Source organism: Carcharhinus amblyrhynchos, chromosome 18 (assembly GCF_965287045.1).
Source record: "Carcharhinus amblyrhynchos chromosome 18, sCarAmb.v2.hapA, whole genome shotgun sequence".
Taxonomy (NCBI): domain Eukaryota; kingdom Metazoa; phylum Chordata; class Chondrichthyes; order Carcharhiniformes; family Carcharhinidae; genus Carcharhinus; species Carcharhinus amblyrhynchos.
Genome location: NC_137341.1, coordinates 10,407,871 through 10,429,107, shown reverse-complemented (window position 1 = coordinate 10,429,107; position 21,237 = coordinate 10,407,871). Strand labels below are relative to the sequence as shown.

General features: G+C 42.8%; 2 protein-coding genes across 5 annotated transcripts in view; one reads left to right on the top strand and one right to left on the bottom strand.

Annotated features, from left to right (window-relative positions):
- Positions 1-5,944, bottom strand: part of chtf18 (CTF18, chromosome transmission fidelity factor 18 homolog (S. cerevisiae)) — a 97,046-nt gene extending 91,102 nt beyond the window's left edge. For both annotated transcript variants that reach the window (XM_080206338.1, XM_080206339.1), the window contains exons 1-2: positions 5,837-5,944; positions 230-484 (exon numbers count right to left, since the gene is read on the bottom strand). In XM_080206338.1, coding sequence (XP_080062464.1) covers positions 230-484; positions 5,837-5,921 — 340 coding nt within the window. In that variant the 5' untranslated portion in view covers positions 5,922-5,944. The remainder of the gene's footprint in view (positions 1-229; positions 485-5,836) is intronic.
- Positions 1-19,775, top strand: part of rpusd1 (RNA pseudouridine synthase domain containing 1) — a 185,702-nt gene extending 165,927 nt beyond the window's left edge. The window contains exons 1-6 of one of the 3 annotated variants that reach the window (XM_080206347.1): positions 6,101-6,178; positions 8,686-8,892; positions 9,264-9,387; positions 10,617-10,719; positions 12,076-12,177; positions 15,715-19,775. In XM_080206347.1, the coding sequence (XP_080062473.1) occupies positions 8,711-8,892; positions 9,264-9,387; positions 10,617-10,719; positions 12,076-12,177; positions 15,715-16,106 (903 nt within the window). In that variant the 5' untranslated portion in view covers positions 6,101-6,178; positions 8,686-8,710 and the 3' untranslated portion in view covers positions 16,107-19,775. Of the gene's footprint in view, positions 1-6,100; positions 6,268-8,685; positions 8,893-9,263; positions 9,388-10,616; positions 10,720-12,075; positions 12,178-15,714 lie in introns of those variants that run through there. The other 2 variants (XM_080206345.1, XM_080206348.1) reach the window with 2 other exon arrangements.
- The last annotated feature ends 1,462 nt before the right edge of the window (positions 19,776-21,237 follow it).

Sequence of the window (21,237 nt, the reverse complement as noted above, 5' to 3'; positions counted from 1 at the left end):
CTCTTTCCACAGATTGAATGGATTGCACTTCCAAAGCACAAAGTTCTGTGGTGGGAACACAGAATTTGCTAAGTTCACCTTGTCATTTCAGCATTTACGGAATAATTCTGACCAGTCTTGCACTCAAGAATGTATTAAACATTGTTGATGAGCAGAAATGAAAGCAAAAAGCAGCGAGTGCATTGTGAGCATGATAGCGTTCCCAGCTTGAGGCAGCAAACCTACGTACCCAATCCTTGCTCTTGATCCTGGTGCAGTTCATGGTCAAGAAATTCCTCTTCTACAGGTGAATGCAGGGCATCAATATTTCTTTTCCTAGCAAAAGAGCTCCCCAAGACATCCTCCTGTTTTATGTGTTCCTGAGTTTGGGCCTTGGCACTCGGGACGCTCCCAGGGAGGTTGTCCCCTGCTGCAAGGGCTTCTTCAAAAGTCTGCTTGCCATGTCGAAATTTGGACTGCTTAAATGTACTGGTGAACTTCTCATCTGTTGGAGAGAGAGAGAGAGAGAGAAATTCAGTGGTCTTTAAGAATGGCAAATGGGTGACACTAATCAAAGGCATCAAAATATTGCTGGTCAGAGGTTGGGGGAGGAGGGTTGCAGTGAAGACATCACGGGAGATTCTAAAATTTGGAGAGCTCCAATCACGCAGCAAATTAATGCTGAAGGATCACAGAAGTCTTGTTGAGGAGAAGTGAGAGGCTGTTTAAATGCTTTTGCATTGGAGGGATAGGAGAGTTCCTGCGTCAAAAATCTTGCTGCCGGGAGGCCACACAGAATTAAATCATGGAAGTCACGGTAAGAGGAGGTCAGAGGTGAGGATAAATGCTAACTACCACCAGCATGGAAACATGTGCAAGGTCATTAGGTGAAGCGCAGAGAGGAGGTCGGGTACATTCTCCTTACGACAGGATTTGAAAAAAATTAGAAAACATGCTCAGTCTAGTGCCGTCACATTGCCCACCCTTAGGCAAGTAGCACATGTACTTTGCCAAGGTTAACATTTATAATACAATCCCCTGTGCTTTTGTGAATCAAGTTATCTCAAAAATTAGCTAATGTTGCAAGTGGTGGAGTACATACCATCTCTCAAGTCCTTTTTCCACAAACAAAAGAACAAGTTTTTTGAGGTGATACAGTTTTGGAGAACAAACACGACAAGGGAATACAAAATGATCAGTTGGACATTAGGAAATAGAGGACCAGAGGGATCTTGTGACTACAAATCCCTCAAGTCAGCAGGACAGATAGACAAGGTGATTAAGAAGGCAGATGAAATGCTTGCCTCTTTTGCCGAGGCATAGAATATGACAGCAAGGTTATGATGAAACTGTATCAAATGCTTGTTAGGTCACATCTGGAGTACTGTGAGCAGTTCTGGTTGCCATACGATAGGAAGGATGTGATTGCATTAGAGAACACGCAGAGGAGATTCACCATGACGTTGCTTGGGATAGAACATTTCCGAAACGAAGAGAGGCTGGTTTACCCTGGGGTTGTTTTCCTTAGAGCAAAGAAGCTGAACAGAGACCTGATCGAGGTGTATTAAACTAAGTGACCATAGTCCCTTTGATGGGGAGAACTGACTGGTCATGATTTAACTTGAGTTCACCACATCTCAGACAAGGAGCAAAGTTGAGAAGACAGGGCTTTCATATCTTTATAAACAGAACAGCAAGGGCAATTCTTTTGATCATTTATTCCTGCTACAAAACTCAGAATGCAAAGATTTTCCTCAGTGCGCTACCTTTTAAAATGAGAAAAAGTCTAACCTACTGGCTCAAATGTCTGAAAGACGGAGAGGCTACTTTGGAATTCACAAGCTTTTCCCTCTCCCTTACACACTGATCTGTGATTAATTAGCAGCTACTTGGCTGCATGCCTGGGATTTGAATAATTTTGTAAAAACTCACCGGTTTGCTTGAGTTTTAACCAAGGTCACCCAATGTGGGTCAGGTGTGTTGATCACCTGCCAGCCCTTCACACCAACTCCCATTAATCAGGTTTCGGTTTAGCCTAGTGCTGGCAGCTTAGTATACAGAGGGATCAAGGTGTGCAGATCCACCATTTCCTGAAGGTGGCAACTCAGGTGGGCAAGGTGGTCAAGAGGGCATATGGCATGCTGGCCTTCAGCGATTGGGATGTCGAGTATAAGAACTGAACAATCATGTTGCAACTTAAGATTTTGGTTAGGCCGCATTCGGAGTATTGTGTACAATTCTGGCTGCTACATTAACGGAAGGATGTTGAAGTGCTGGGAAGGGTGCAGAAGAGATTTACCAGGATGTTGCCTGGTTTAGAGGATAAGGACTATGAAGAAAGGTTGAATGCACTTGGATTGTTTTAATTGGAGCATCGGAGGATGAGGGGGGAATCTAATAGAAGTTTTCAAGATTATGACTGGCTCAGATGGAATGGATAATCAATCTTTTTTCCCAGGGTCGATTACTCAGGACAGAGATTGAAAGTTTAAAAGAGATGTAAGGGGCAAGTTTTTTGCACAGAGGATGATGAAAGCCTGGAACGGGCTGTCGGACGAGGTGGTGGAAGCAGACTCTACAACAATGTTCAAGAGGCATCTGGATAGATGCAAGAATAGGCAGGAAATAGAGGGATACGGACACACAGAGGCAAGAGAACATTAGATTAGCGAGGCACCTGTGTCGGCACAGACTTGGTGGGCCGAAAGACCTCTTCCTGTGCTGCACTGTTCTTTGTTCTTTATACAACCAGAGGGTCAGTCAGAACCAACCCCCATCCTAACTCCACTAACATCCCACACATTTCCAGCAGCAGTTGCAGCATTGAAATTTAGGAACTGATACCCTCAACTGTTTCTCTCTGCCAACCCTAACACGGCCAGGTCAAGCATCTCCATGGTTGAAATAAGGTCACCACAAACAAGAGACTGAACTTGTATTTCTTCTGATCAGTATGGTTCAGTTTAAACTGAACTTTTCTTGACAAACTGCTGCTGGAAACATTGGGGGAGTGGGGGTGGGAGTGGATTTAGCTGTGCCAGCCTGGCCCCTTAGCACCCCCTAGGGGAAAAGTGCCAATGCCAAGGGGGCATCTTGGCATTGCCCACCAGGCATCAGGCAGTGCCAAAAGGGTAGAGCCAGAAGGGGCAGAGGGGGAGAGTCCCACAGCCACTGTGCAGTGATAGAGGGAAGGAGGCCAGTGGTCCATGTGGCCAGCGAGTGGGGTGTAGGGGGATCAGTGGGGCAGCGATACAGGGTCACACGGCTGGCCAGCGATTGAGACCGGCAGTGCAGGCTACTGCGCACGCACCACTCTCGGTGCTGGCAGATCGGCACATGTGCACTGGCCTGCTCAGTGCAATGCTGCTGGGCTTGCTGGCAGGAATAGACCAACCCACGATTTTTTCTGATTCTTGTGAACGTGAAAGATTCATTTGGAGACTCCTGCTAAAAATACCAGTAGGATTTACTTCAGTATTTATGCAACTTCGACTCTTAGAATTTTTTTGGGAGAATCCCATCCAAGATGCCTTCAACCAGTGATTTCCTACTTCAGATAAAACCTTCCAAGTGCAAGGACTTGCGACAATAAAACTTGTACAAAGTTTCCCACATAACACTTCTGGGAATTCTGCAGTGAATAACTCGCCTCCTGATCCTCCCAAAGACTGTCCACCGTACTCCCCAAAGCCTGACAAGTTGCAAGTCTGGAGTGTAATGAAATACTTTTCACTTGCTTGGATGGATGCTGCTCCAACAACACACAAGATGCTCAACACCATCCAAGACAAAGCACTTGATTGCCATCCCATCCACAAACAACCATTCCCCCCATCACCAGTGCACAATAGCAGCAACATGTACCACTTAGAAGATACACTGCAGGAACGCGCCAAGGCTTCTTAAATAGCACTTTCCAAACCCACTGCCCTCAAGAAAAACACCCTGACTCGGAAATATTTTGCCATTCCTTCAAATCTCACACAACAACCCTGTTACTTTTACAACTTGCCAAAATCTGCGAACATATCTGTTCCTCTATCTCCCGCTGGTAGTTGGATGGCCTATAGTAAACTCCCAAATTGTGACTACACCTTTCCTATCCCTGAGCTCAACCCATATTGCCTCCGAGGTGTCCTCCCAGAGTACAGCTGTGAAAGTCTCCTTAACCACAGTGCAACTCCCCTAACTCTTTTACGTACTGTACTGCTTACTCCAGTTTGCATTGGATTTTGCTAGAACATTGCAAAAGGCCAAGAATGGACATGTGGACAGAAGAGCAGGGTGGTGTGTTGAAGCAGAAGTAACAGGAAATTGCAAACTGGAGGGACAGCACCCCATCTTCCTATTGGGCACTTTACAGCCTTCTGGACTGAACATCAGTTCACCAATTTCAGAGCATGAACTCTCTCCTCCACCTTCACCCCATTTTCCATGTATTTTATTTCATTTTGTTTCATCTCATTCATCCATTTTATTATCCTTCTTTCTCACTTGCATTTCTCCACTTCTCCATTCCAGCTCTTCTTTTTGCCCCTCCTTGCCTTTCAGGGCAACTGCCATAATCCCTAGGCAGTCCTTTAGCAAAACATATCTCTGTTCTGCCATTCTCACATTCTAATCACTTAATGGGCATGTTTAGCACCTTTCTCAGCATTCTGTATCATCATTTACATTCCTTTGTTCCATTCCAGCCCCCCCCAACCCTCAATATAAATCTCTGTTAATTCTCTTTGCTTTTAGCTCTGACAAAGGGTCAGCTAGACTCTATTTTCTGTCCAGATCTGACAGAACTGCTGAAATTTTCCTGCATTTTGTGTTTTTGTTTGGGGTTACAGGAATAATGCCTGGTTGAGATGTTGTCAGTGCAGGCGCTACAGGGATTCTATGATTTCCTACTTGGCTGGATGAGTGCTCCAAAAACACCGAAACTTAAAATATACCAAAAAACAGTCCATTTGACTGGCACTGCACCTATTAGGAACATTACCACTGCTGTCTTGGTTGGGACTGAAAACACTGCCCTGAGGAGCTCCTGCAGCACTATTGTTGGACATGCTCACTGTCACCTTCGCGCCATCTTCAACATTCACTCCCTCCACCACCGATGCTCAGTAGCAGCAGTATGTACCATCTACAAGATGCGCTCAGAGAATCAGAGTTCCTACAATGCAGGTGGTGATCATCTGGCCCATTGAGTCTGTACCAACAACAATCCCATCTAGACTACCCGTAACCCCATGTGTTTACCCTGCTAATTCTCCCGACACTATGGGGCAATTTAGCATGGCCAATCCACCTAACCTGCGCATCTTTGGACTGTGGGAGGAAACCAGAGCACCCAGAGGAAACCCACATAGACACAGGGAAAATGCGCAAACTCCACACAGACAGTGACCCGAGGCTGGAATTGATCCTGGGTTCCTGGCACTGTGAGGCATGACATGGAGATGCCGGTGTTGGACAGGGGCTGTGAGACAGCAGTACTAACCACTGCACTGCAAGAACTCACCAGTTTTCCTCAGGCAGCACCTTGCAAATCCACAACCACTTCGATCTGGAAGGACAAGGGCAGCAGATACATGGGAACACCACCACCTGCAAGTTCCCCTCCAAGCTACTGACCATCCTGGCTTCGGAACACATCACCGTTCCTTCGGTCAAGATCCTAGAACTCCCTCCCTAACAGGTACTTACACCTCAGACACTCCAGCAGTTCAACAATGAAGCTCACCATCACCTTCCGAAGGGCAATAAAAGCGGGTCTAGCCAGTGATCCCCACAAGGAATGACAGAAAGAGCAGGACTCGCGAGGGGGACACAGGATGTTCAATGGGCCGCTCCGGGGTTACTTTACCGTCAGCTGGTTCGGGTACTTGAGTCAAAGCGTCCAATTCATCCGCGAACAGAGCCTCGAACTGATCCTCCTCCCAGTCCATCATCGTCAAACCTCCCGCCAAAACCTCACCCCGGAAACACTTCCGGCTGGGTCAGTTCTGACGTCAGCGTCAGCAGGAAGCCCGCCCTCCGGAAATTGAAATCCTGCTTCCGATTGGTCCATCCGTGTGCCAATCACAGGCAGGGAGGCGGAAATCTCTTCCTATTGGTCCATTCAGCTGGTTCGGCAGCATCGAGAAGCGAGGGAACCGAGAAGCTGCATTTGTCTAGCGCCCTTAGCTGGTGGAGTGGAGCCTGTAAAGTAAGGAGTCTCACAACACCAGGTTAACGTCCAGCAGGTTTATTTGGTAGCAAAAGCCACTAGCTTTCGGAGCACTGCCCCTTCGTCAGGTCAGTGGGAGTTCTGTTCACAAACAGAGCATATAAAGATACAAACTCAATTTACAAAATAATGATTGGAATGCGAGTCTTTACAGGTAATCAATTCTTAAAGGTACAGACCAGGTGAGTGGTTTAAACACAGGTTAAAGAGATATGTATTGTCTCCAGCCAAGACAGTTAGTGAGATTTTGCAAGCCCAGGCAAGTTTTGGGGTTACACATAGTGCGACACGAACCCAAGATCCAATTGAGGCCATCCTCATGTGCGCGGAACTTGGCTATCAGTCTCTGTTCAGCAACTCTGCGTTGTTGTGTGTCATGAAGGCCGCCTTAGAGAACGCTTATCTGAAGATCAGAGGCTGAATGCCCGTGACCGCTGAAGTGTTCTCCAACAGGAAGAGAACACTCCTGCCTGGTGATTGTCGAGTGGTGTTCATTCATCTGTTGTCGTAGCGTCTGCGTGGTCTCCCCAATGTACCCAAAAGACTCACTTTTATGTGTAATTCTCTACTTTTGAATGACGTCATGATGTTTAGCTCATTTTTCACGTTCCCATTCATAGCAGCCGTAAAAATTGGAGCTGGTAGACTAGCCAGAGGTTGTCAGATATAAACTGACAGCAGGTCAGAGAGAAAGACCTCTGCACTGATGCCCGACAGCTTGGTCTTGAAGTGGGTTTTAAGGAGTGTTTTAAAGGAGAGGACAGGAATTACAGAGATTTGGAGCCAAGCAGCTCATGGTATGGGCACCAATGGTGGGCAGATAGAGGAAGTCACAGATACACAAGAGCCCGGGCATGGAGCAGCTAGGAGATCCTGGAGGGTTGTAGGGAATGTAAAGCCGAGGAGTGATTTGAAATAAGATGCAAATGTTAAAATCAAGGAGTTTCTAGAGAGTTATGAGGCGAGATTGGAGAGGTTGGGGCTGTTCTCCTTGGAGAGACATCGTGGAGATCTGATAGAGATGTTCAAAATCATGACGGAGCTGGACACAGTACATAGGGAGGAGCTGTTTCCATTGGTAAAAGGATCAAGAAGAAGAGGGCACAAATTTAAAGTGATTTGCAAAAGCAACAAGTATGATGTGAGAAGAAATGTTTTCATACAGCAAGTGGTTGGGGGTGTGGACGGAGAAAGAATGGCGACAACAATGATTTAACAAAATAATAGCAATAGTGACTTTAAAATGGCTATTCTGGCTGAGTGCTAAGCATGCTGGGAATTTTGGTCAACTTATAGATTTAAACCTATAAAGATGCAGGTAGAGGCTCTGGTCTGGGAGCTGTGATCTGAAGTTTCCTATGTTGGTCAGATCAGGGAAGTTGTTTCCATTAACTGAGACAGCATGTTGATGTTCAGTTAGAGTTAAAGTTCAGCAAAGAGTTACAACTGTTTATATTGAATTGTTACTAGAAGTGTTAAAGAAAGAAATAATTGAATTACTGCCCTTGTTTGTCTCTTTAAACTGGATGGTTGGAAAGTGTTTAAATTAAAGCTGTATAACAGGGTCTGGAATGCACTGCCTGGAATTGTGATGAAGAAAGGTTCAATCGAGGATTTCAAGAGGACGTTAGATGAATACTTGAATAGAAACAGTGTGCAGAGTACGGGTAAAAGGCAGGAGACTGACAGTAAGTCATGATAACATGCTCATTTGGAGAGCTGGCTTAGACACACTGGGCTAAATTGCTTCCTTCCGCACTGTAACAATTTTCTGATTCTGGACTGGCAATCAGTGTAGGACAGCAAGTGGTAGGTTGAACTGGAGTTACTGTGATTTAGAATGTGGTCAGCAGAGTTTTGGGTGAGCTCAAGTTTTGGGGAGGGTAATGGATTCTGATTAGGGAAGTATTGAAGTAATTGAGTCTAAAGGTAACAAAGACATTGCTGAAGACATCAGGAGCAGTTGAGATGAGGCAGGAGCAGAGTTAAGTGACAATACAAAGTTGGAAATGTTTATTCTCAGTAATGGAGAGGACAAGAGGTTTATTAAATTGTCTCATGATTTGGGTTGCTCTGAGGATGTTCAGTACTGACTTGATGGGCCAATTGGCCTTCTAAAGTGTAGGGATTCAGTGGTTCTAAAATTACACAGGATATGCTGGGCTTTCTCTTCCCCCAACATCACAACTAACAGCATTAGTTTCAAACTAAAGGTAACAATAAAAACGGAAAATGTTGGTAATTCTCAGCAGATCAAGCAGAATCTTTGGAGGGAGATAGAGATTTAATGTTTTTGTTGATGATCTTTCATTACCATTTCTGTCTCCACAGAGGCTGCCTTACCTGCTGTGCATTTCCAACGTTTTCCTGTTTCTTCATTTCAGATTTCCAACATCAGCAACATTTTGCTTTATGAAAAAGGTAACGGTCCCTTGCGATAAAGTAGTAGACGATGTTGTAATCTTCAATTCTCTGTCTTGCCGTAGGACTGATGCTGCATGGCTTGGTGATATGGAGAGTGCCAGCATAGACAATTTATGTGTTCTATACCAGAGCTCAGATTTCTTGGTGGTGAACAAACACTGGGATATTCGCATTGATAGTAAGATGTGGTATGAAAAACTGACCGTTCAGTCACAGCTAATGCGCCAGTTTCCTGAGCTTGCTGACCCAGATACTTACTATGGCTTCAGGTGAGTACTTTATGTCCACTTTATACCATGACACCTAGGTCCTCATGCTCTGAATTTGTTCCATTGCGGGAGCTTAGAGAATTCATGGGAAAGGATATTCTTTAATAGTAATGGCATTTCAAGTTGCCAGATCTTTCGTGAAACAGATAGGTAGAACTCACAATTCATTTATTGTGCCTTGATGGTGGTGTGTTCTTTTATCCATGTACAGGAAGGTGTCCCATACACTGTTTGTTCAACATGTAGATTTAAAGTAGGTTTGACAAATTTCAGATGCCATCTTGCCTTGAATTTCATCCAAGGTCGAGTTAATTAAGGTGAGGAAGGAATATTTACTGATTCCCATCATTTTGTTCTTTGTTTCTGGACAGGTTTTGCCATCAGCTGGACTTTTCCACCAGTGGGGCACTGTGTATTGCTTTTAGTAAGACGGCAGCTGCCAAAGCCTATCGATGTTTCAGAGATCGTCTGGTAACCAAGGTTTACCTGGCCCTGGTATGTATTTCTTTGTTTTATTCAAATGATTGCATGCATCTTCACTTTGTGCAACACTCATCACAGCACCAGTCAGACTCCACAATGTTCTGAAGTTAGGATGTAAATTCCTTTTAGGCTCGTGGCATTATACAATCATATTGATTCATTTAAATATCCACATCCAATATACAATTGAATATATTCAGTAATAACTTTAGAATGTTGAGCAAGCCATGTAAGCAGGAGTATTGTCCAAGAAAATTTCTGCCCCATTTGACTGTAAAGTACAGTCTGGTGATTTTGTACTTTTCTTTTAAAATGACTATGAGATGGCTGTACCCTTGTGACTATCCAGTCACCACATCATCACATTTCTAAGTTAACGGTACAGGAATGAGTCGTGTCACTCTTTGATCTTCATTCCCAGCAAGAATTTCTTCTCTTGTTCATAATCTAGTAACTCCAGCTGGAAGTCGCAAGTGATGAACATTGCCCGACTTTGCACTCCCTGCAGACAACCTGCCGCACACAACCCGCATACCTCCCCTTTTATGATGGAATAGTTCAGTCTTAGAATCATAGAACCCTACAGTGTAGAAAGAGGCCCTTCGGCCTATCGAGTCTGTACCGACCCACAATCCCACTGAGGCCCCACCCCCTTATTCCTACATATTTTACCCACTAATCCCTCCAACCTAAGCATCTCAGGACACCAAACGGCAATCTTAGCATGGCCAATCAACCTAACCCGCACATCTTTGGACTATGGGAGGAAACTGGAGCACCCGAAGGAAACCCACGCAGACATGAAGAAAATGTGCAGACTCCACACAGACAGTGACCTGAGCCGGGAATCAAACCCAGGTCCCTGGAGCTGTGAAGCAGCAGTGCTAACCACTGTGCTACCATGCCGCCTGTCTTGTGCATGAAGTGTCCAGATGTGGTTGAGTTACTGATAGTCTGCTGATGCCTGTGCCACCATACCCATGAGGAACTCTGAATGAAATGGCAAATGATAATGGGTTGACCATGTTGCAGATAGAATGACAGCCATTTAGAGTGAAATTGGTGAGCTACTCAATCCCTGCCACTAGATGGCTTTGTTGGATTAGAGTTACAGTTATCAGCAGCAAGGACTTGAGGTGAAATCTACAGAAGCAATCTTATGTCCTGTTTATTGTCTGATTTACACCTGATATATTAAATATCTGCCAAGGTTAACTCTAATGCTGCCATGTTTGTCACAGGTCAGAGGCCATGTCTCTGTGAATAGGATGATGATAGATCGTGCAATCGGTAAAAATACAACAGAAGGAATGACACACATGATGTGTACTGAAGAAACTCGGGGTAAAGTATACAGTTAAATCTGCTCCAGAACAAATTAGCTGCTGATAACCCTAAACATGATAAATAGGCAGGTGCAAAGGCATGGTGAAAAGAAAGACTTTCTCATAACTGATAAAACATTTGCTTTATAATGTACTTATCCCCAATGATGGGGATATCTGGAACCAGGGGTCATACTTTAAGGATACTATGGGGTTAAACCTTTAAGTCTAAGATGAGAATGGTAAGCTTGTGGAACTAGTTACCGCAGAAAGCAGTTGAGGCCAAAACATTGCATGTTTTCAAGAAGAAGTTAGATATGGCACTGGGCTGAAGGAGATCAAAAGATATGGGGAAATGCAGGATCAGGCTAATGAGTTGGATGATCAGCCATGATCGTAATGATTGACAGAGCCTCCTCCTGCCCCTGTATTCTATGTTTTTCCTTTCGAGTTTTTATAAGTCATGCACCTGGGCTGCTTTTTAGCTTCTGTTTATGCTGCCCTGCAGTTTTGACTGGACAATGCATTAGAGCAACTGAGGATGCCCAGCCACTCAATCTTACCTCTCGCACTCGCCACAATGGGAGTGATGGATGTCAATCCATGTGTTTCTGTTGGAAGTAATTGGCACATCGCGCAGTGCCGCCACTGTAATTCAACTTTTAATGGCTGACCACCTTTCCGAAACAAAGTCCAAACACTATAATGAAGGAAGCCTCCCAAGACTGTAGGAGAAGCAAAAGTAGAAGTGGAATGGTAATTAAACAACCCTATTCTTGGGTGTTAAAACGTGGGAAGATAAAAGAATGAGAAGAATATGGTGGACTGCACTGAATCTCAATTTTGGCATGAGAAAAAAGGTGTAGGACCGTATTGAATGAAAAGAGGAACATATCGGAATATCAATAAAATGAAAGGCCAGTAAGTTTGTGATAAGAACAAAAGAAATAAGTGCAGGGCCAAGTTTTCTGGCTGTTCTGGCTTAGTCTGCCTTTCAATAAAATTATGGTTGATCTTCTACCTCAGCTCCACCTTCCTGCACTTTCCCCATATAGTTGAAAATAGGTCACCCGACAAAGTGAAGGCAACTTCTATGGTTAAAGTGATGGAGACAGAGAAGTTGAAGCTTGGTGAGAGAGGGTCTGCTTATCAGATTGTATATAATCTATAATTAGATTCCCAAAATCAGCACAGTAAGCTTTCCAAAGGTGAATAATTGTGGGAATTTTTGCCTGGTTTGGAATTGTGCAATTAACTGTTGTCTTTGGATAAGGATTCTTACATCATAGGATTAAATGAGAAAGGTATCTGATATGAATTTATCTTCACACGTAAGCAGTATATAAATGCCTTACTTCCATGTGATTCTGTAAAGGTTGTCAAAATTCCAAACCATCTCAGACAGAGATGATTGTCCTGGCAAGAGGTTTTTACAGCGGAGATCCAGTTACTAAAGTACTCCTGCAGCCATTAACAGGTTAGTAATGCGCTCTGAAATACTCTGTTTATTAAATGACAGATCATGTTAAAATAAGCTTGACACAGTCTAGGTGTTGCATCTGTCATAGAGTCATAAAGGTTTACAGCATAGAAACAAGGTCTTTGGCCTGACTTGTCCATGCCGCCCCATTTTTTAACCCCTAAGCTAGTCCCAATTGCCTGCGTTTGGCCCATATCCCTCCATACCCATCTTATCCATGTAACTGTCTAAATGCTTTTTAAAAGACAAAACTGTACCCGCCTCTATTATTACCTCTGGCAGCTTGTTCCAGACATTCACCACCCTCTGTGTGAAAAAATTGTCCCTCTGGACCCTTTTGTATCTCTCCTCTCTCATCTTAAACCCATGCTCTCTAGTTTCAGACTACCCTACCTTTGGGAAAAGATATTGACCATCTGGTTGACCTATGCCCCTCATTATTTTGTAGATCTCTATAAGGTCACTCTAAGCCTCTTACACTAGAGAAAAATGTCCCAGTCTATCCAGCCTCTCTTTATAATTCAAACCATCAAGTACCGGTAGCATCCTAGTAAATCTTTTTTTGCACTCTTTCTAATTTAATAATATCCTTTCTATAATAGGGTGACCAGAACTATACACAGTATTCCAAGTGTGGCCTTATCGATGTCTAGTACAGCTTCAACAACCTTCTGATTAGGTGCAGTGTATCCCTCAGGACTCAACGTTGAGTTCAAGTTAGATTAGGACCTTTATCCGCCATCTTTACATTTTTTAATTCATCCCACATTTTTTTTTTGTCCCAATGCAAAAACCTCTCCATTACTCCATTGGCCTTCTGTCACTTGTTCTTAAGTTTTGCTATGTCTTTGTGGGAATCCCTCCAGCTCCCATTAATCACTGACCTGCACTGTTCTGGTTGTTCCATCCCTCTTATACAGTATATAATCACATTTCTCCCTCTGAAGAAGAGTCACATGGACTCAAAATATTTGGGGTGATTTTGAGCCTGCATTAGCTGTCAGCGAGAACGGTGACCCAGATGCCAAATCTGGCAAGAGTCAGTGAGATTAATTCAAAACAGGTTTTGCAGCTCAAAACTGGGCATCCACGAGGAACTATGGGCTATCATTCATAAAGTGTCACCTCATGGACCAGAATAACCTTCACTATTGCCATTATGTCAGTTCACTAACTTTGGTTCAATGAGGATTGTCAGAAACCTAGTCAGAGCAGCCTCAGTCATATCTGAAAATGAGTTGCCAACCTGGTGAAATACAACATGCATGCATGCTAAACAGCAGAGGCAGGATGCTTCAGGCAGAGATAAGCAATCTCACAATCAGTGGATCAGATTAAAGCTCTGCTGTCCTGCTACATCCAGTCTTGAGTGCTAACAGGTGACAATGTTCCATGAATATCCTCCAGGATGGTGGAGCCTGATTTGCTCCACATGCTTCTAAGAAGCAGCTGTATACAGCAAAGGGTCTTAGCTCCTGCACCTTCCAGACTATAGTGCTCAAGACGTGTACTCCAGAATTAGCTGTGCACTTAGCTAATACAGCTATAATGGTTTTATCTACCCAACAATGTGGAAAATAGGCCAGATATATAAGTTATGCAAAAAGCATTGAAAATCTAATGTCTAATTACTATCTCATCAGTCTACTCTCAATTACCAACAAGGTGATGGAAGATGTCATTGACTGTGCTATCAAGCAATGCTTGGTCACCCACATCTGCTTAGAATATTCATAGAATCATGGAATCATAGAAACCCTACATTGCAGAAAGAGGCCATCTGGCCCATCGAGCCTGAACCGACCACAATCCCACCCAGACCCTACCCATGTATCCTTACGTATTTACTCACTAATCCCCCTAACCTACGCATCTCAGGACACCAAGGGGCAATTTTAGCATGGCCAATCAACCTAACCCGCACATCTTTAGACTAGATTTGCCCAATCTACATGCAGATTAAAGTCACCCACAATTACAGATGTTCCTTTATTACTTGTATCTCTAATTTCGTGTTTAATGCCATTCACAATGGTTTGGGGGTCTACATATAATCCCCATTAATGTATTTTGCCTCTTTCTCAGCTCTACCCACACAAATTCCACATCACCAGAGCCAATATGCTTCCTCATTATTGCTTTAATAACCGCAGTGTAACTCTGACAATCGACAATAGTTCCATGGTCATCAATAGATTCCTAATTCAGTTTGGATTTTGCCAAAATCACTTTCTCCATACCTTGTGTCACCCTTGGACCAATCATGGGGAAAAGGGCTAAATTCCAGAAGTTAGATGAGAACGACTGTCCTTGAAATCAGGGCAGTATTTGGATAAGTCTGGCACCAAGTAGAAATAGTAAAATTGTAAGTCAGCGGGGATCAGGGAGACAAATCCTCTGTCAGATGGAATAACATCCAGCATGAAGGTTGTGTTTGTTCGAGACCAATCATCTGGGAGTATATCAGGGCAGTCCTCTGGGCTCACCCAGCTTCAGCTGCTTTGTCAATTCCCTCTGTCATTAGCTCAGAAATGGGGATGTTCACTCATGGCTGCGGTGTTCAGCTCAATTGATCACACCTCAGCCCAGATGCAGCAAGCCTCAAACAACAGAAGCTTGGTCGATAGTTGGCAGGTAACATTTGCAGCACACAAATGCCAAGAAATGACACTTCCATCAAAGAAGAGTCTAACCACTTCCCATCACTTCTATAGTTAAATTATTACCATATTGTCAGGAACTTGACTGGATCAGCCATATAAATACCGTGGCCACAAGACCAGGTCAGAGGCTGGATGTTCCTGCAGTGACATATCCGCTGACTCCTAAAAGCATTTCCATCCACTACAAGGAGCAAGACAGCAGAAAGATGGAATACTGTGCACTTGGATGAGTGCAGTTCCAACAATATTCAAGAAACTTAACATAATTTAGGACAAACCAGCTTGCTTGACTGATATGCTACCTTAAACGTTCGCTCCTTCCATCATTGGTACAGTGTGGCTACAATGTGCAGTATCTATAAGATGTGCTGCAGCAACTTGCCAAGCATCCTTAGACAGCACCTTCTAAACTTGCAACCTGTATCACGTAGAAAGACAAGGACAACAACTGCAAGTATTCCTGCTAAATTACACAACATCCTGACTTAGAACTGTAATGTCTGCCATTTCTTACTTGTTGATGCATCGAAAATCTAGAACTCCCTCCAAAACAGTAATGTGTGTGTGGACTGCAGTGTTTCAAGGAATCATCTCACCACCACCTTTCCAAGTGAATAAGCACTATATAATGGTTGTCAGTGATATTCGTGAGTGTATAAATGAAGAAATGTTTAAAATTATCTCGCAAATTTTCATGCAATGACATTGTGCTCAGAAAACATGCCAGATAAAATATGTAGAGAAAAAATAGGCTAGTGATACCAACCTCTTCAGTAATTGTCTGGATTCTTGTAATGAAAGAGGTGGAATTGATTCTTTAAAATTGCTGCAGAGACGCCTCACCTGAACGTATCTTGTTGTCTTTCGTTAGGCCGGACACACCAGCTGAGGGTTCATTGCAGCGCGGTTGGTCATCCCATAGTGGGCGACTTCACCTACAGCTTGAAGACTGACAGCAGTCCTTATCGTATGATGCTCCATGCCCATCACTTGCGGATCCCCATGGATGGGGAGCTTATAGAGGTGACCACGACTGACCCTTTCACACACTTGGTGGACAACAATTTGGAACTGGGCTTGTGTGTTAATAATTTGCATGACATAATCAAGGAACTGAAAGGCAAGCGTGTGATAGAGCAATATGATATCAGCAATATTCTTGCAGTTCAAGCAGAGAAAGTACAGGCGAAGAAAACAAGTGAAGAGACAGAGGAAGCAAGAGAGAAGTGCTTGCAGTGGTTAAATGAATGGGCAATGAGTTAATATTAATGGTTACTAAGAACCGTAATGACTGGAACCTGCATATTCACATTTTCTAAGATGGGTTGTTGGGTAGAGGGGTGGCCCATGGTCAACTAGGTATCTAGTGGTAAAGAGGTTCATTATAAGACTGTTTTACATGGCTGGCACAGACCAACTTCACCCTTATATATTTAATCCATATTCAATTGTTTATTGGATAAACAGCCATTGTAATACCCTCACTTTTGACTATTGAATGTTTTTACTTGTTGGTTAGTGGCCTTGGAAGCCATCCCTTCTCACGAATGCTTTCCAGCACCAACTGAGCCTCAGTAGTCTGATGACTTCACGTATAGAGATACACTCAGTGTAACAGGTTTTAATTTAACAACATTTGCTTTTTAAAATTCTTAAAATGAAGTATCTATTTCTGACCAAACATCAACAAATACAATAGGAGCCCCTTTAAGTATTATATGCACTTTACAGGTACACCCTGCTGGGAACCAATTTCACTCAAGTATTCCCGATCCGTTGCTTTAGCAGAAAAGTTAACTCCTGGTCATCCAGTAAGGTGGAACAGCTGCTACTGACAGATGACCATCAGTTTTGTTTTGCATTGTGGTGGAACAGTTGAATTTGATGCAAATTTAAATGTTGGATTTAAATAAAATAAAATTCAAATAAGAATCATTTGTAAAAGATGGGTTGCATGATTAAAAAGAATCGGCTTTATATAAAAATGCCTAAAATTGTACAGCACAGAAACAGGCCAGTCAGCCCTACTTGTCCATATTGGTCATTATGCTCCATAAGATTTTCCTTCTACTCTTCAACATCTCACCCTATCAGCACACCCTGTTTCTTTCTTTCTGATGTAGCTATCTAGCTTATTATATTTATTCTATTGACCTCAGCTATTCCGCGTGGTAGTACATTCTAAGAAATTTTGGGTAAAGTGGTTTCTCCTGAATTTCGTAGTACATTTATTACTGACTCTTACATTGGCTTCTAGTTTTGGATCGCATACCAGTAGAAACATCTTCACTCCTCAAATATATTTCATTTAAATGACTTCTATTAATATTCATCATGACAGCACCATCCATAGATACCTGGTTGAGAAACAAAATTCCCTTTTTTTATTTGTTTAATTTTGATATTAAACAAAAGTTACATTAAAAAAAATCACTGAAATAACCTTCATCGTTTATTCAAAGACTGTGGCTTGGTTTTCCTGGGTAGCTTCAGTTGGGAAATATTGCAATTCGGCAGACCTGCTTCGATTGAAAGTGCTTCTTTAACCTGGTGTTCACTCTGGGAAGATGGGAATGTGATTGTGTTGAGCCCATTGACCCGGAAATAGATCCTAGGTGGCCAAGGAGACAGATGAGTTCTGAGATTGGCTGTTCAGATGGCTTGCCTTGATTGTATCAGAAACTCTTAGGTTCTCTAACCCTTGCCTCTTATTCCCCCCCCATCCCATAATTCCATCCCCATCCATCCCCCATGGCCCCTCAATGCCAGTTCATGCCTTATGCCCCTTCATAACTCCCATGACACCTCCATTCCAACTCATATCTTTCACCACCCCATGGCCCTTTCCATGTCAACTCATGCCTTCTCCTCTCGACCAATCCCCCATATCTTTCATACTCCCAAGCCACCTCCATAGCCATTCACTCAGTGTCCATCAGGGATCATGTAGAAATGAAAAATAAACTTCTAACAATCAAATGCATTTCCCACTCGTGTAAACTTGACAGCAAAAAATGTCCCATTCATGGAACTTAGTCATAGTATTTAAATATTATTAAGTGGTTAATCAGTTATAAAAACAAACTAAATTGCATTCAAACCTGACATCAAAGACAGCTAATCATTTAACAGCCTCTTTAAATTGTCCATCAAACTGTGAACTTAGAACTCGCTGTTGTGATAATTGTAGCTTGTGAATCTCACAAAGTATTGTCATTGATGCAGTAGTCTTTGCAAAATGTCACTGAAGACCTCTATTGAAACTGCATGAATAGATGATGATTTTTTTCTAATCTATACCAGATGGCATGTTAATCAATGCAGTCTAGCAGACAGTGTTTTCTTAGATCTTATTAAGATTAGAACTAGGAACATGAGTAGCAAGGCTGCTGTACCATTCAATATGATCATGTCACATCTCAGCCTCATCTCCACCTTCCTGCCCACTCTTCCTATCTCTTCATCCCACTACTAATTAAAAACCTATCGCTTTCATTCTTAAATTTTAGTGTTCTTGTGTCCACTGCACTTGGGTAGAGAATTCTACAGATTCACAACTCTTTGAGTGAAGTAATTCCTCCTCATTTCTGTAAGTCCTCCACATTTCCGTTGACAGCTTCAGCCTTTCAGTCAATGACACTTGAACAGATAGTATCTGCCCTTGACAGATATTTATATTTAATCCATCAGTTTGTGACGCTGACTCTGCAGGTTGCAACAGTGAAAAAAGGATTTGTTTGAACTCAGCACGAGCTGCAAATTGCACTGCTATTTTCAGGCTTTCCCATTACACTCCATCCCTGCATCACTGCCAGAAGTATTGAATCTGCGTAGAGTCCTGATTCTATAAAATTCAGCCATATATGTTTGTTTAAACATTAAGGGCGGCATAGGTATTTTCAGAAAGTTTGTATGGTGGAGTGAACAACCCGATTCTAATATAGCTATCCATTGTTAGCTTTCAAATACGTATTGAGTTTCTGTGCTGTTTGATGTTGCTCATAATGGGACTTCAGTTATTAGTTTGTTTGTATGTCAGTTTAATTATGAAACAATTACATGTGTTTTGTTGAAAATTATCTGAAGTTAATAGTCAATGGAAACCTTAAGGGGATGATAGCATTGTGTACTAGTAATCCAGAGAACCGAGCTAATGCTCTGCGGCCAAATTCTAGCATGGTAGCTGGGGGACTTTAAATTTAATTAATTAATACATAAGGAATAAAGTGGTCTCATTAATAATCGTGAAACTATTGTAAAAACAAATCTGGTTAATTCATGCCCTTTGGAGAAGGGAATCAGCTATCCTTAACAGGTATGACCTACACATGACTCCAGACCTACTGCAAATTGTTGACTCTAGAGGTGTCTTTGTAGTGTTTATTCTGTAGCAGTTTGATACAACTGTGCGTATGCCTACATCACAAGAGTTGCAGCAGTTCCAGAAGGTGGCTCACCATCACTTTGTCAAGGGTGATTACGAATAGACAAGAAACATTTGCTGTGCCAAGCAACATAAATAATAAGAAAACAAACATACTAGTCACATGCAGCAGAACACAATTGGCACGTCACATGTAGAAAGGTATGAAAATTACTCATTTACAAGCTGGAAATGCTGGAATGACTCAGCAAATTGGGTTGAACTGTTAAAGAACAGAAAAATGCGTATTTCAGGCTTTTCACACAAATGCCATCGGAATTAAAAGGATTTGTTACATGACATGGAAAACTGCATCTGTACAATGGAGGGTGTGCCTGTCAAATGGGTGAAATTGAAGAGGGTGGAAAAGACTGCACCTGTGAGCATGCAATATTCACAAAGGTGCCAGAAGTACAAAGAAGATACCTCAGTAACTAAAAAAAGATTTTGTAAAAATAAAATTGGCACCAATTTGGGAACTTAATTTTAAAGGCAGTATGATAGTGAGCTCTGATGTAAATGCATTAAAAGTGATTATTGGAAAGTACCAATGTGAGCAGCCAGTTTTTTTTAATGTTTCTGGGTCCCTATGCGAGTGTGTGCAGAAATTGCTAACCAAAATTTGACACTGAGCTTTACTTAAGGAGATATTGAGGCAAATGACCAAGATCTTTTGCAAAGAGATAGGTTTTAAGGAATGTAAAAGGATAAAAGAAAGGCAGAGCTGTTTAGCGAAGGAGTTTCAAAGCTAGAGCCTTGGAAGTTGAATGCATAGTGTCAGTAATGGAGCGCTTAAAATTGGGGTGCTGAATTATAGCATTGTTATGGTGCAGAAAGGGGCTATTTGGCTCATCATGTCTGCACCGGTTACCCAAACGTGATGGCTTAGTGAATAAACTAGGCTTGTACTCGTTAGAGTTTAGAAGAATGAGGGGAGATCTCATTGAGACGTATAAGATGATGAATGGGATGGATAGGATAGAGGTGGAGAGACTCTTCCTGCTCAGAAAGGACAGTAAGACTAGAGGGCACAGCCTCAAGATAAAGGGGGGGCGGTTTAGAACGGAGTTGAGGAACTTCTTCACTCAAAGGGTGGTGAATCTCTGGAATTCTCTGCCCGTTGAAGTGGTGGAGGCTGCCTCGCTAAATATTTTTAAGAAGCGGGTTGACGGGTTCTTGATGAGAGAGGGGATTAAGGGTTATGGGGAGAGGGCGGGAAAGTGGAACTGAGCCACAACAGATCAGCCATGATCTTATTGAATGGCGGGGCAGGCTCGAAGGGCTAGATGGCTTACTCCTGCTCCTATTTCTTATGTTCTTATGTTCTTATAAAGGGGGGGCGGTTTAGAATGGAGTTGAGGAGGAACTTCTTCACTCAAAGGGTGGTGAATCTCTGGAATTCTCTGCCTGTTGAAGTGGTGGAGGCTACCTCGCTAAATATTTTTAAGACGCGGGTTGATGGGTTTTTGATAAGAGAGGGGATTAAAGGTTATGGGGAGAGGGCGGGAATGTGGAACTGAGCCACGACAGATCAGCCATGATCTTATTGAATGGCAGGGCAGGCTCGAAGGGCTAGATGGCCTACTCCTGCTCCTATTTCTTATGTTCTTATATTCCCCTGTCTTTTCCGTGTAACCATGCACATTGTTCTTATTCAAGTAATTATCTAATGCCCTCTTGAGTGCCTCGATTGAACCAGCCTCCATCACACTTCCAGACAGTGCATTCCTAACCCTGAACCACTAGCTGTGTGAAAGAATATTTTTCTTACATCATATTTGCTTCTTTTACAAATCACCATAAATCTGTGCTCTTTTGTTCTTACAAGACATCTCCAAGTCACACACTATCTGGACTTGGAAACATATCACTGTTCATTTATTGATACTCGGTTAAATCTTGGAACTTCCCACATTACAACATTGTAGATGTAGCTCCAACCATATGGTTAGTGGTGCCCCAAAAGCAGTT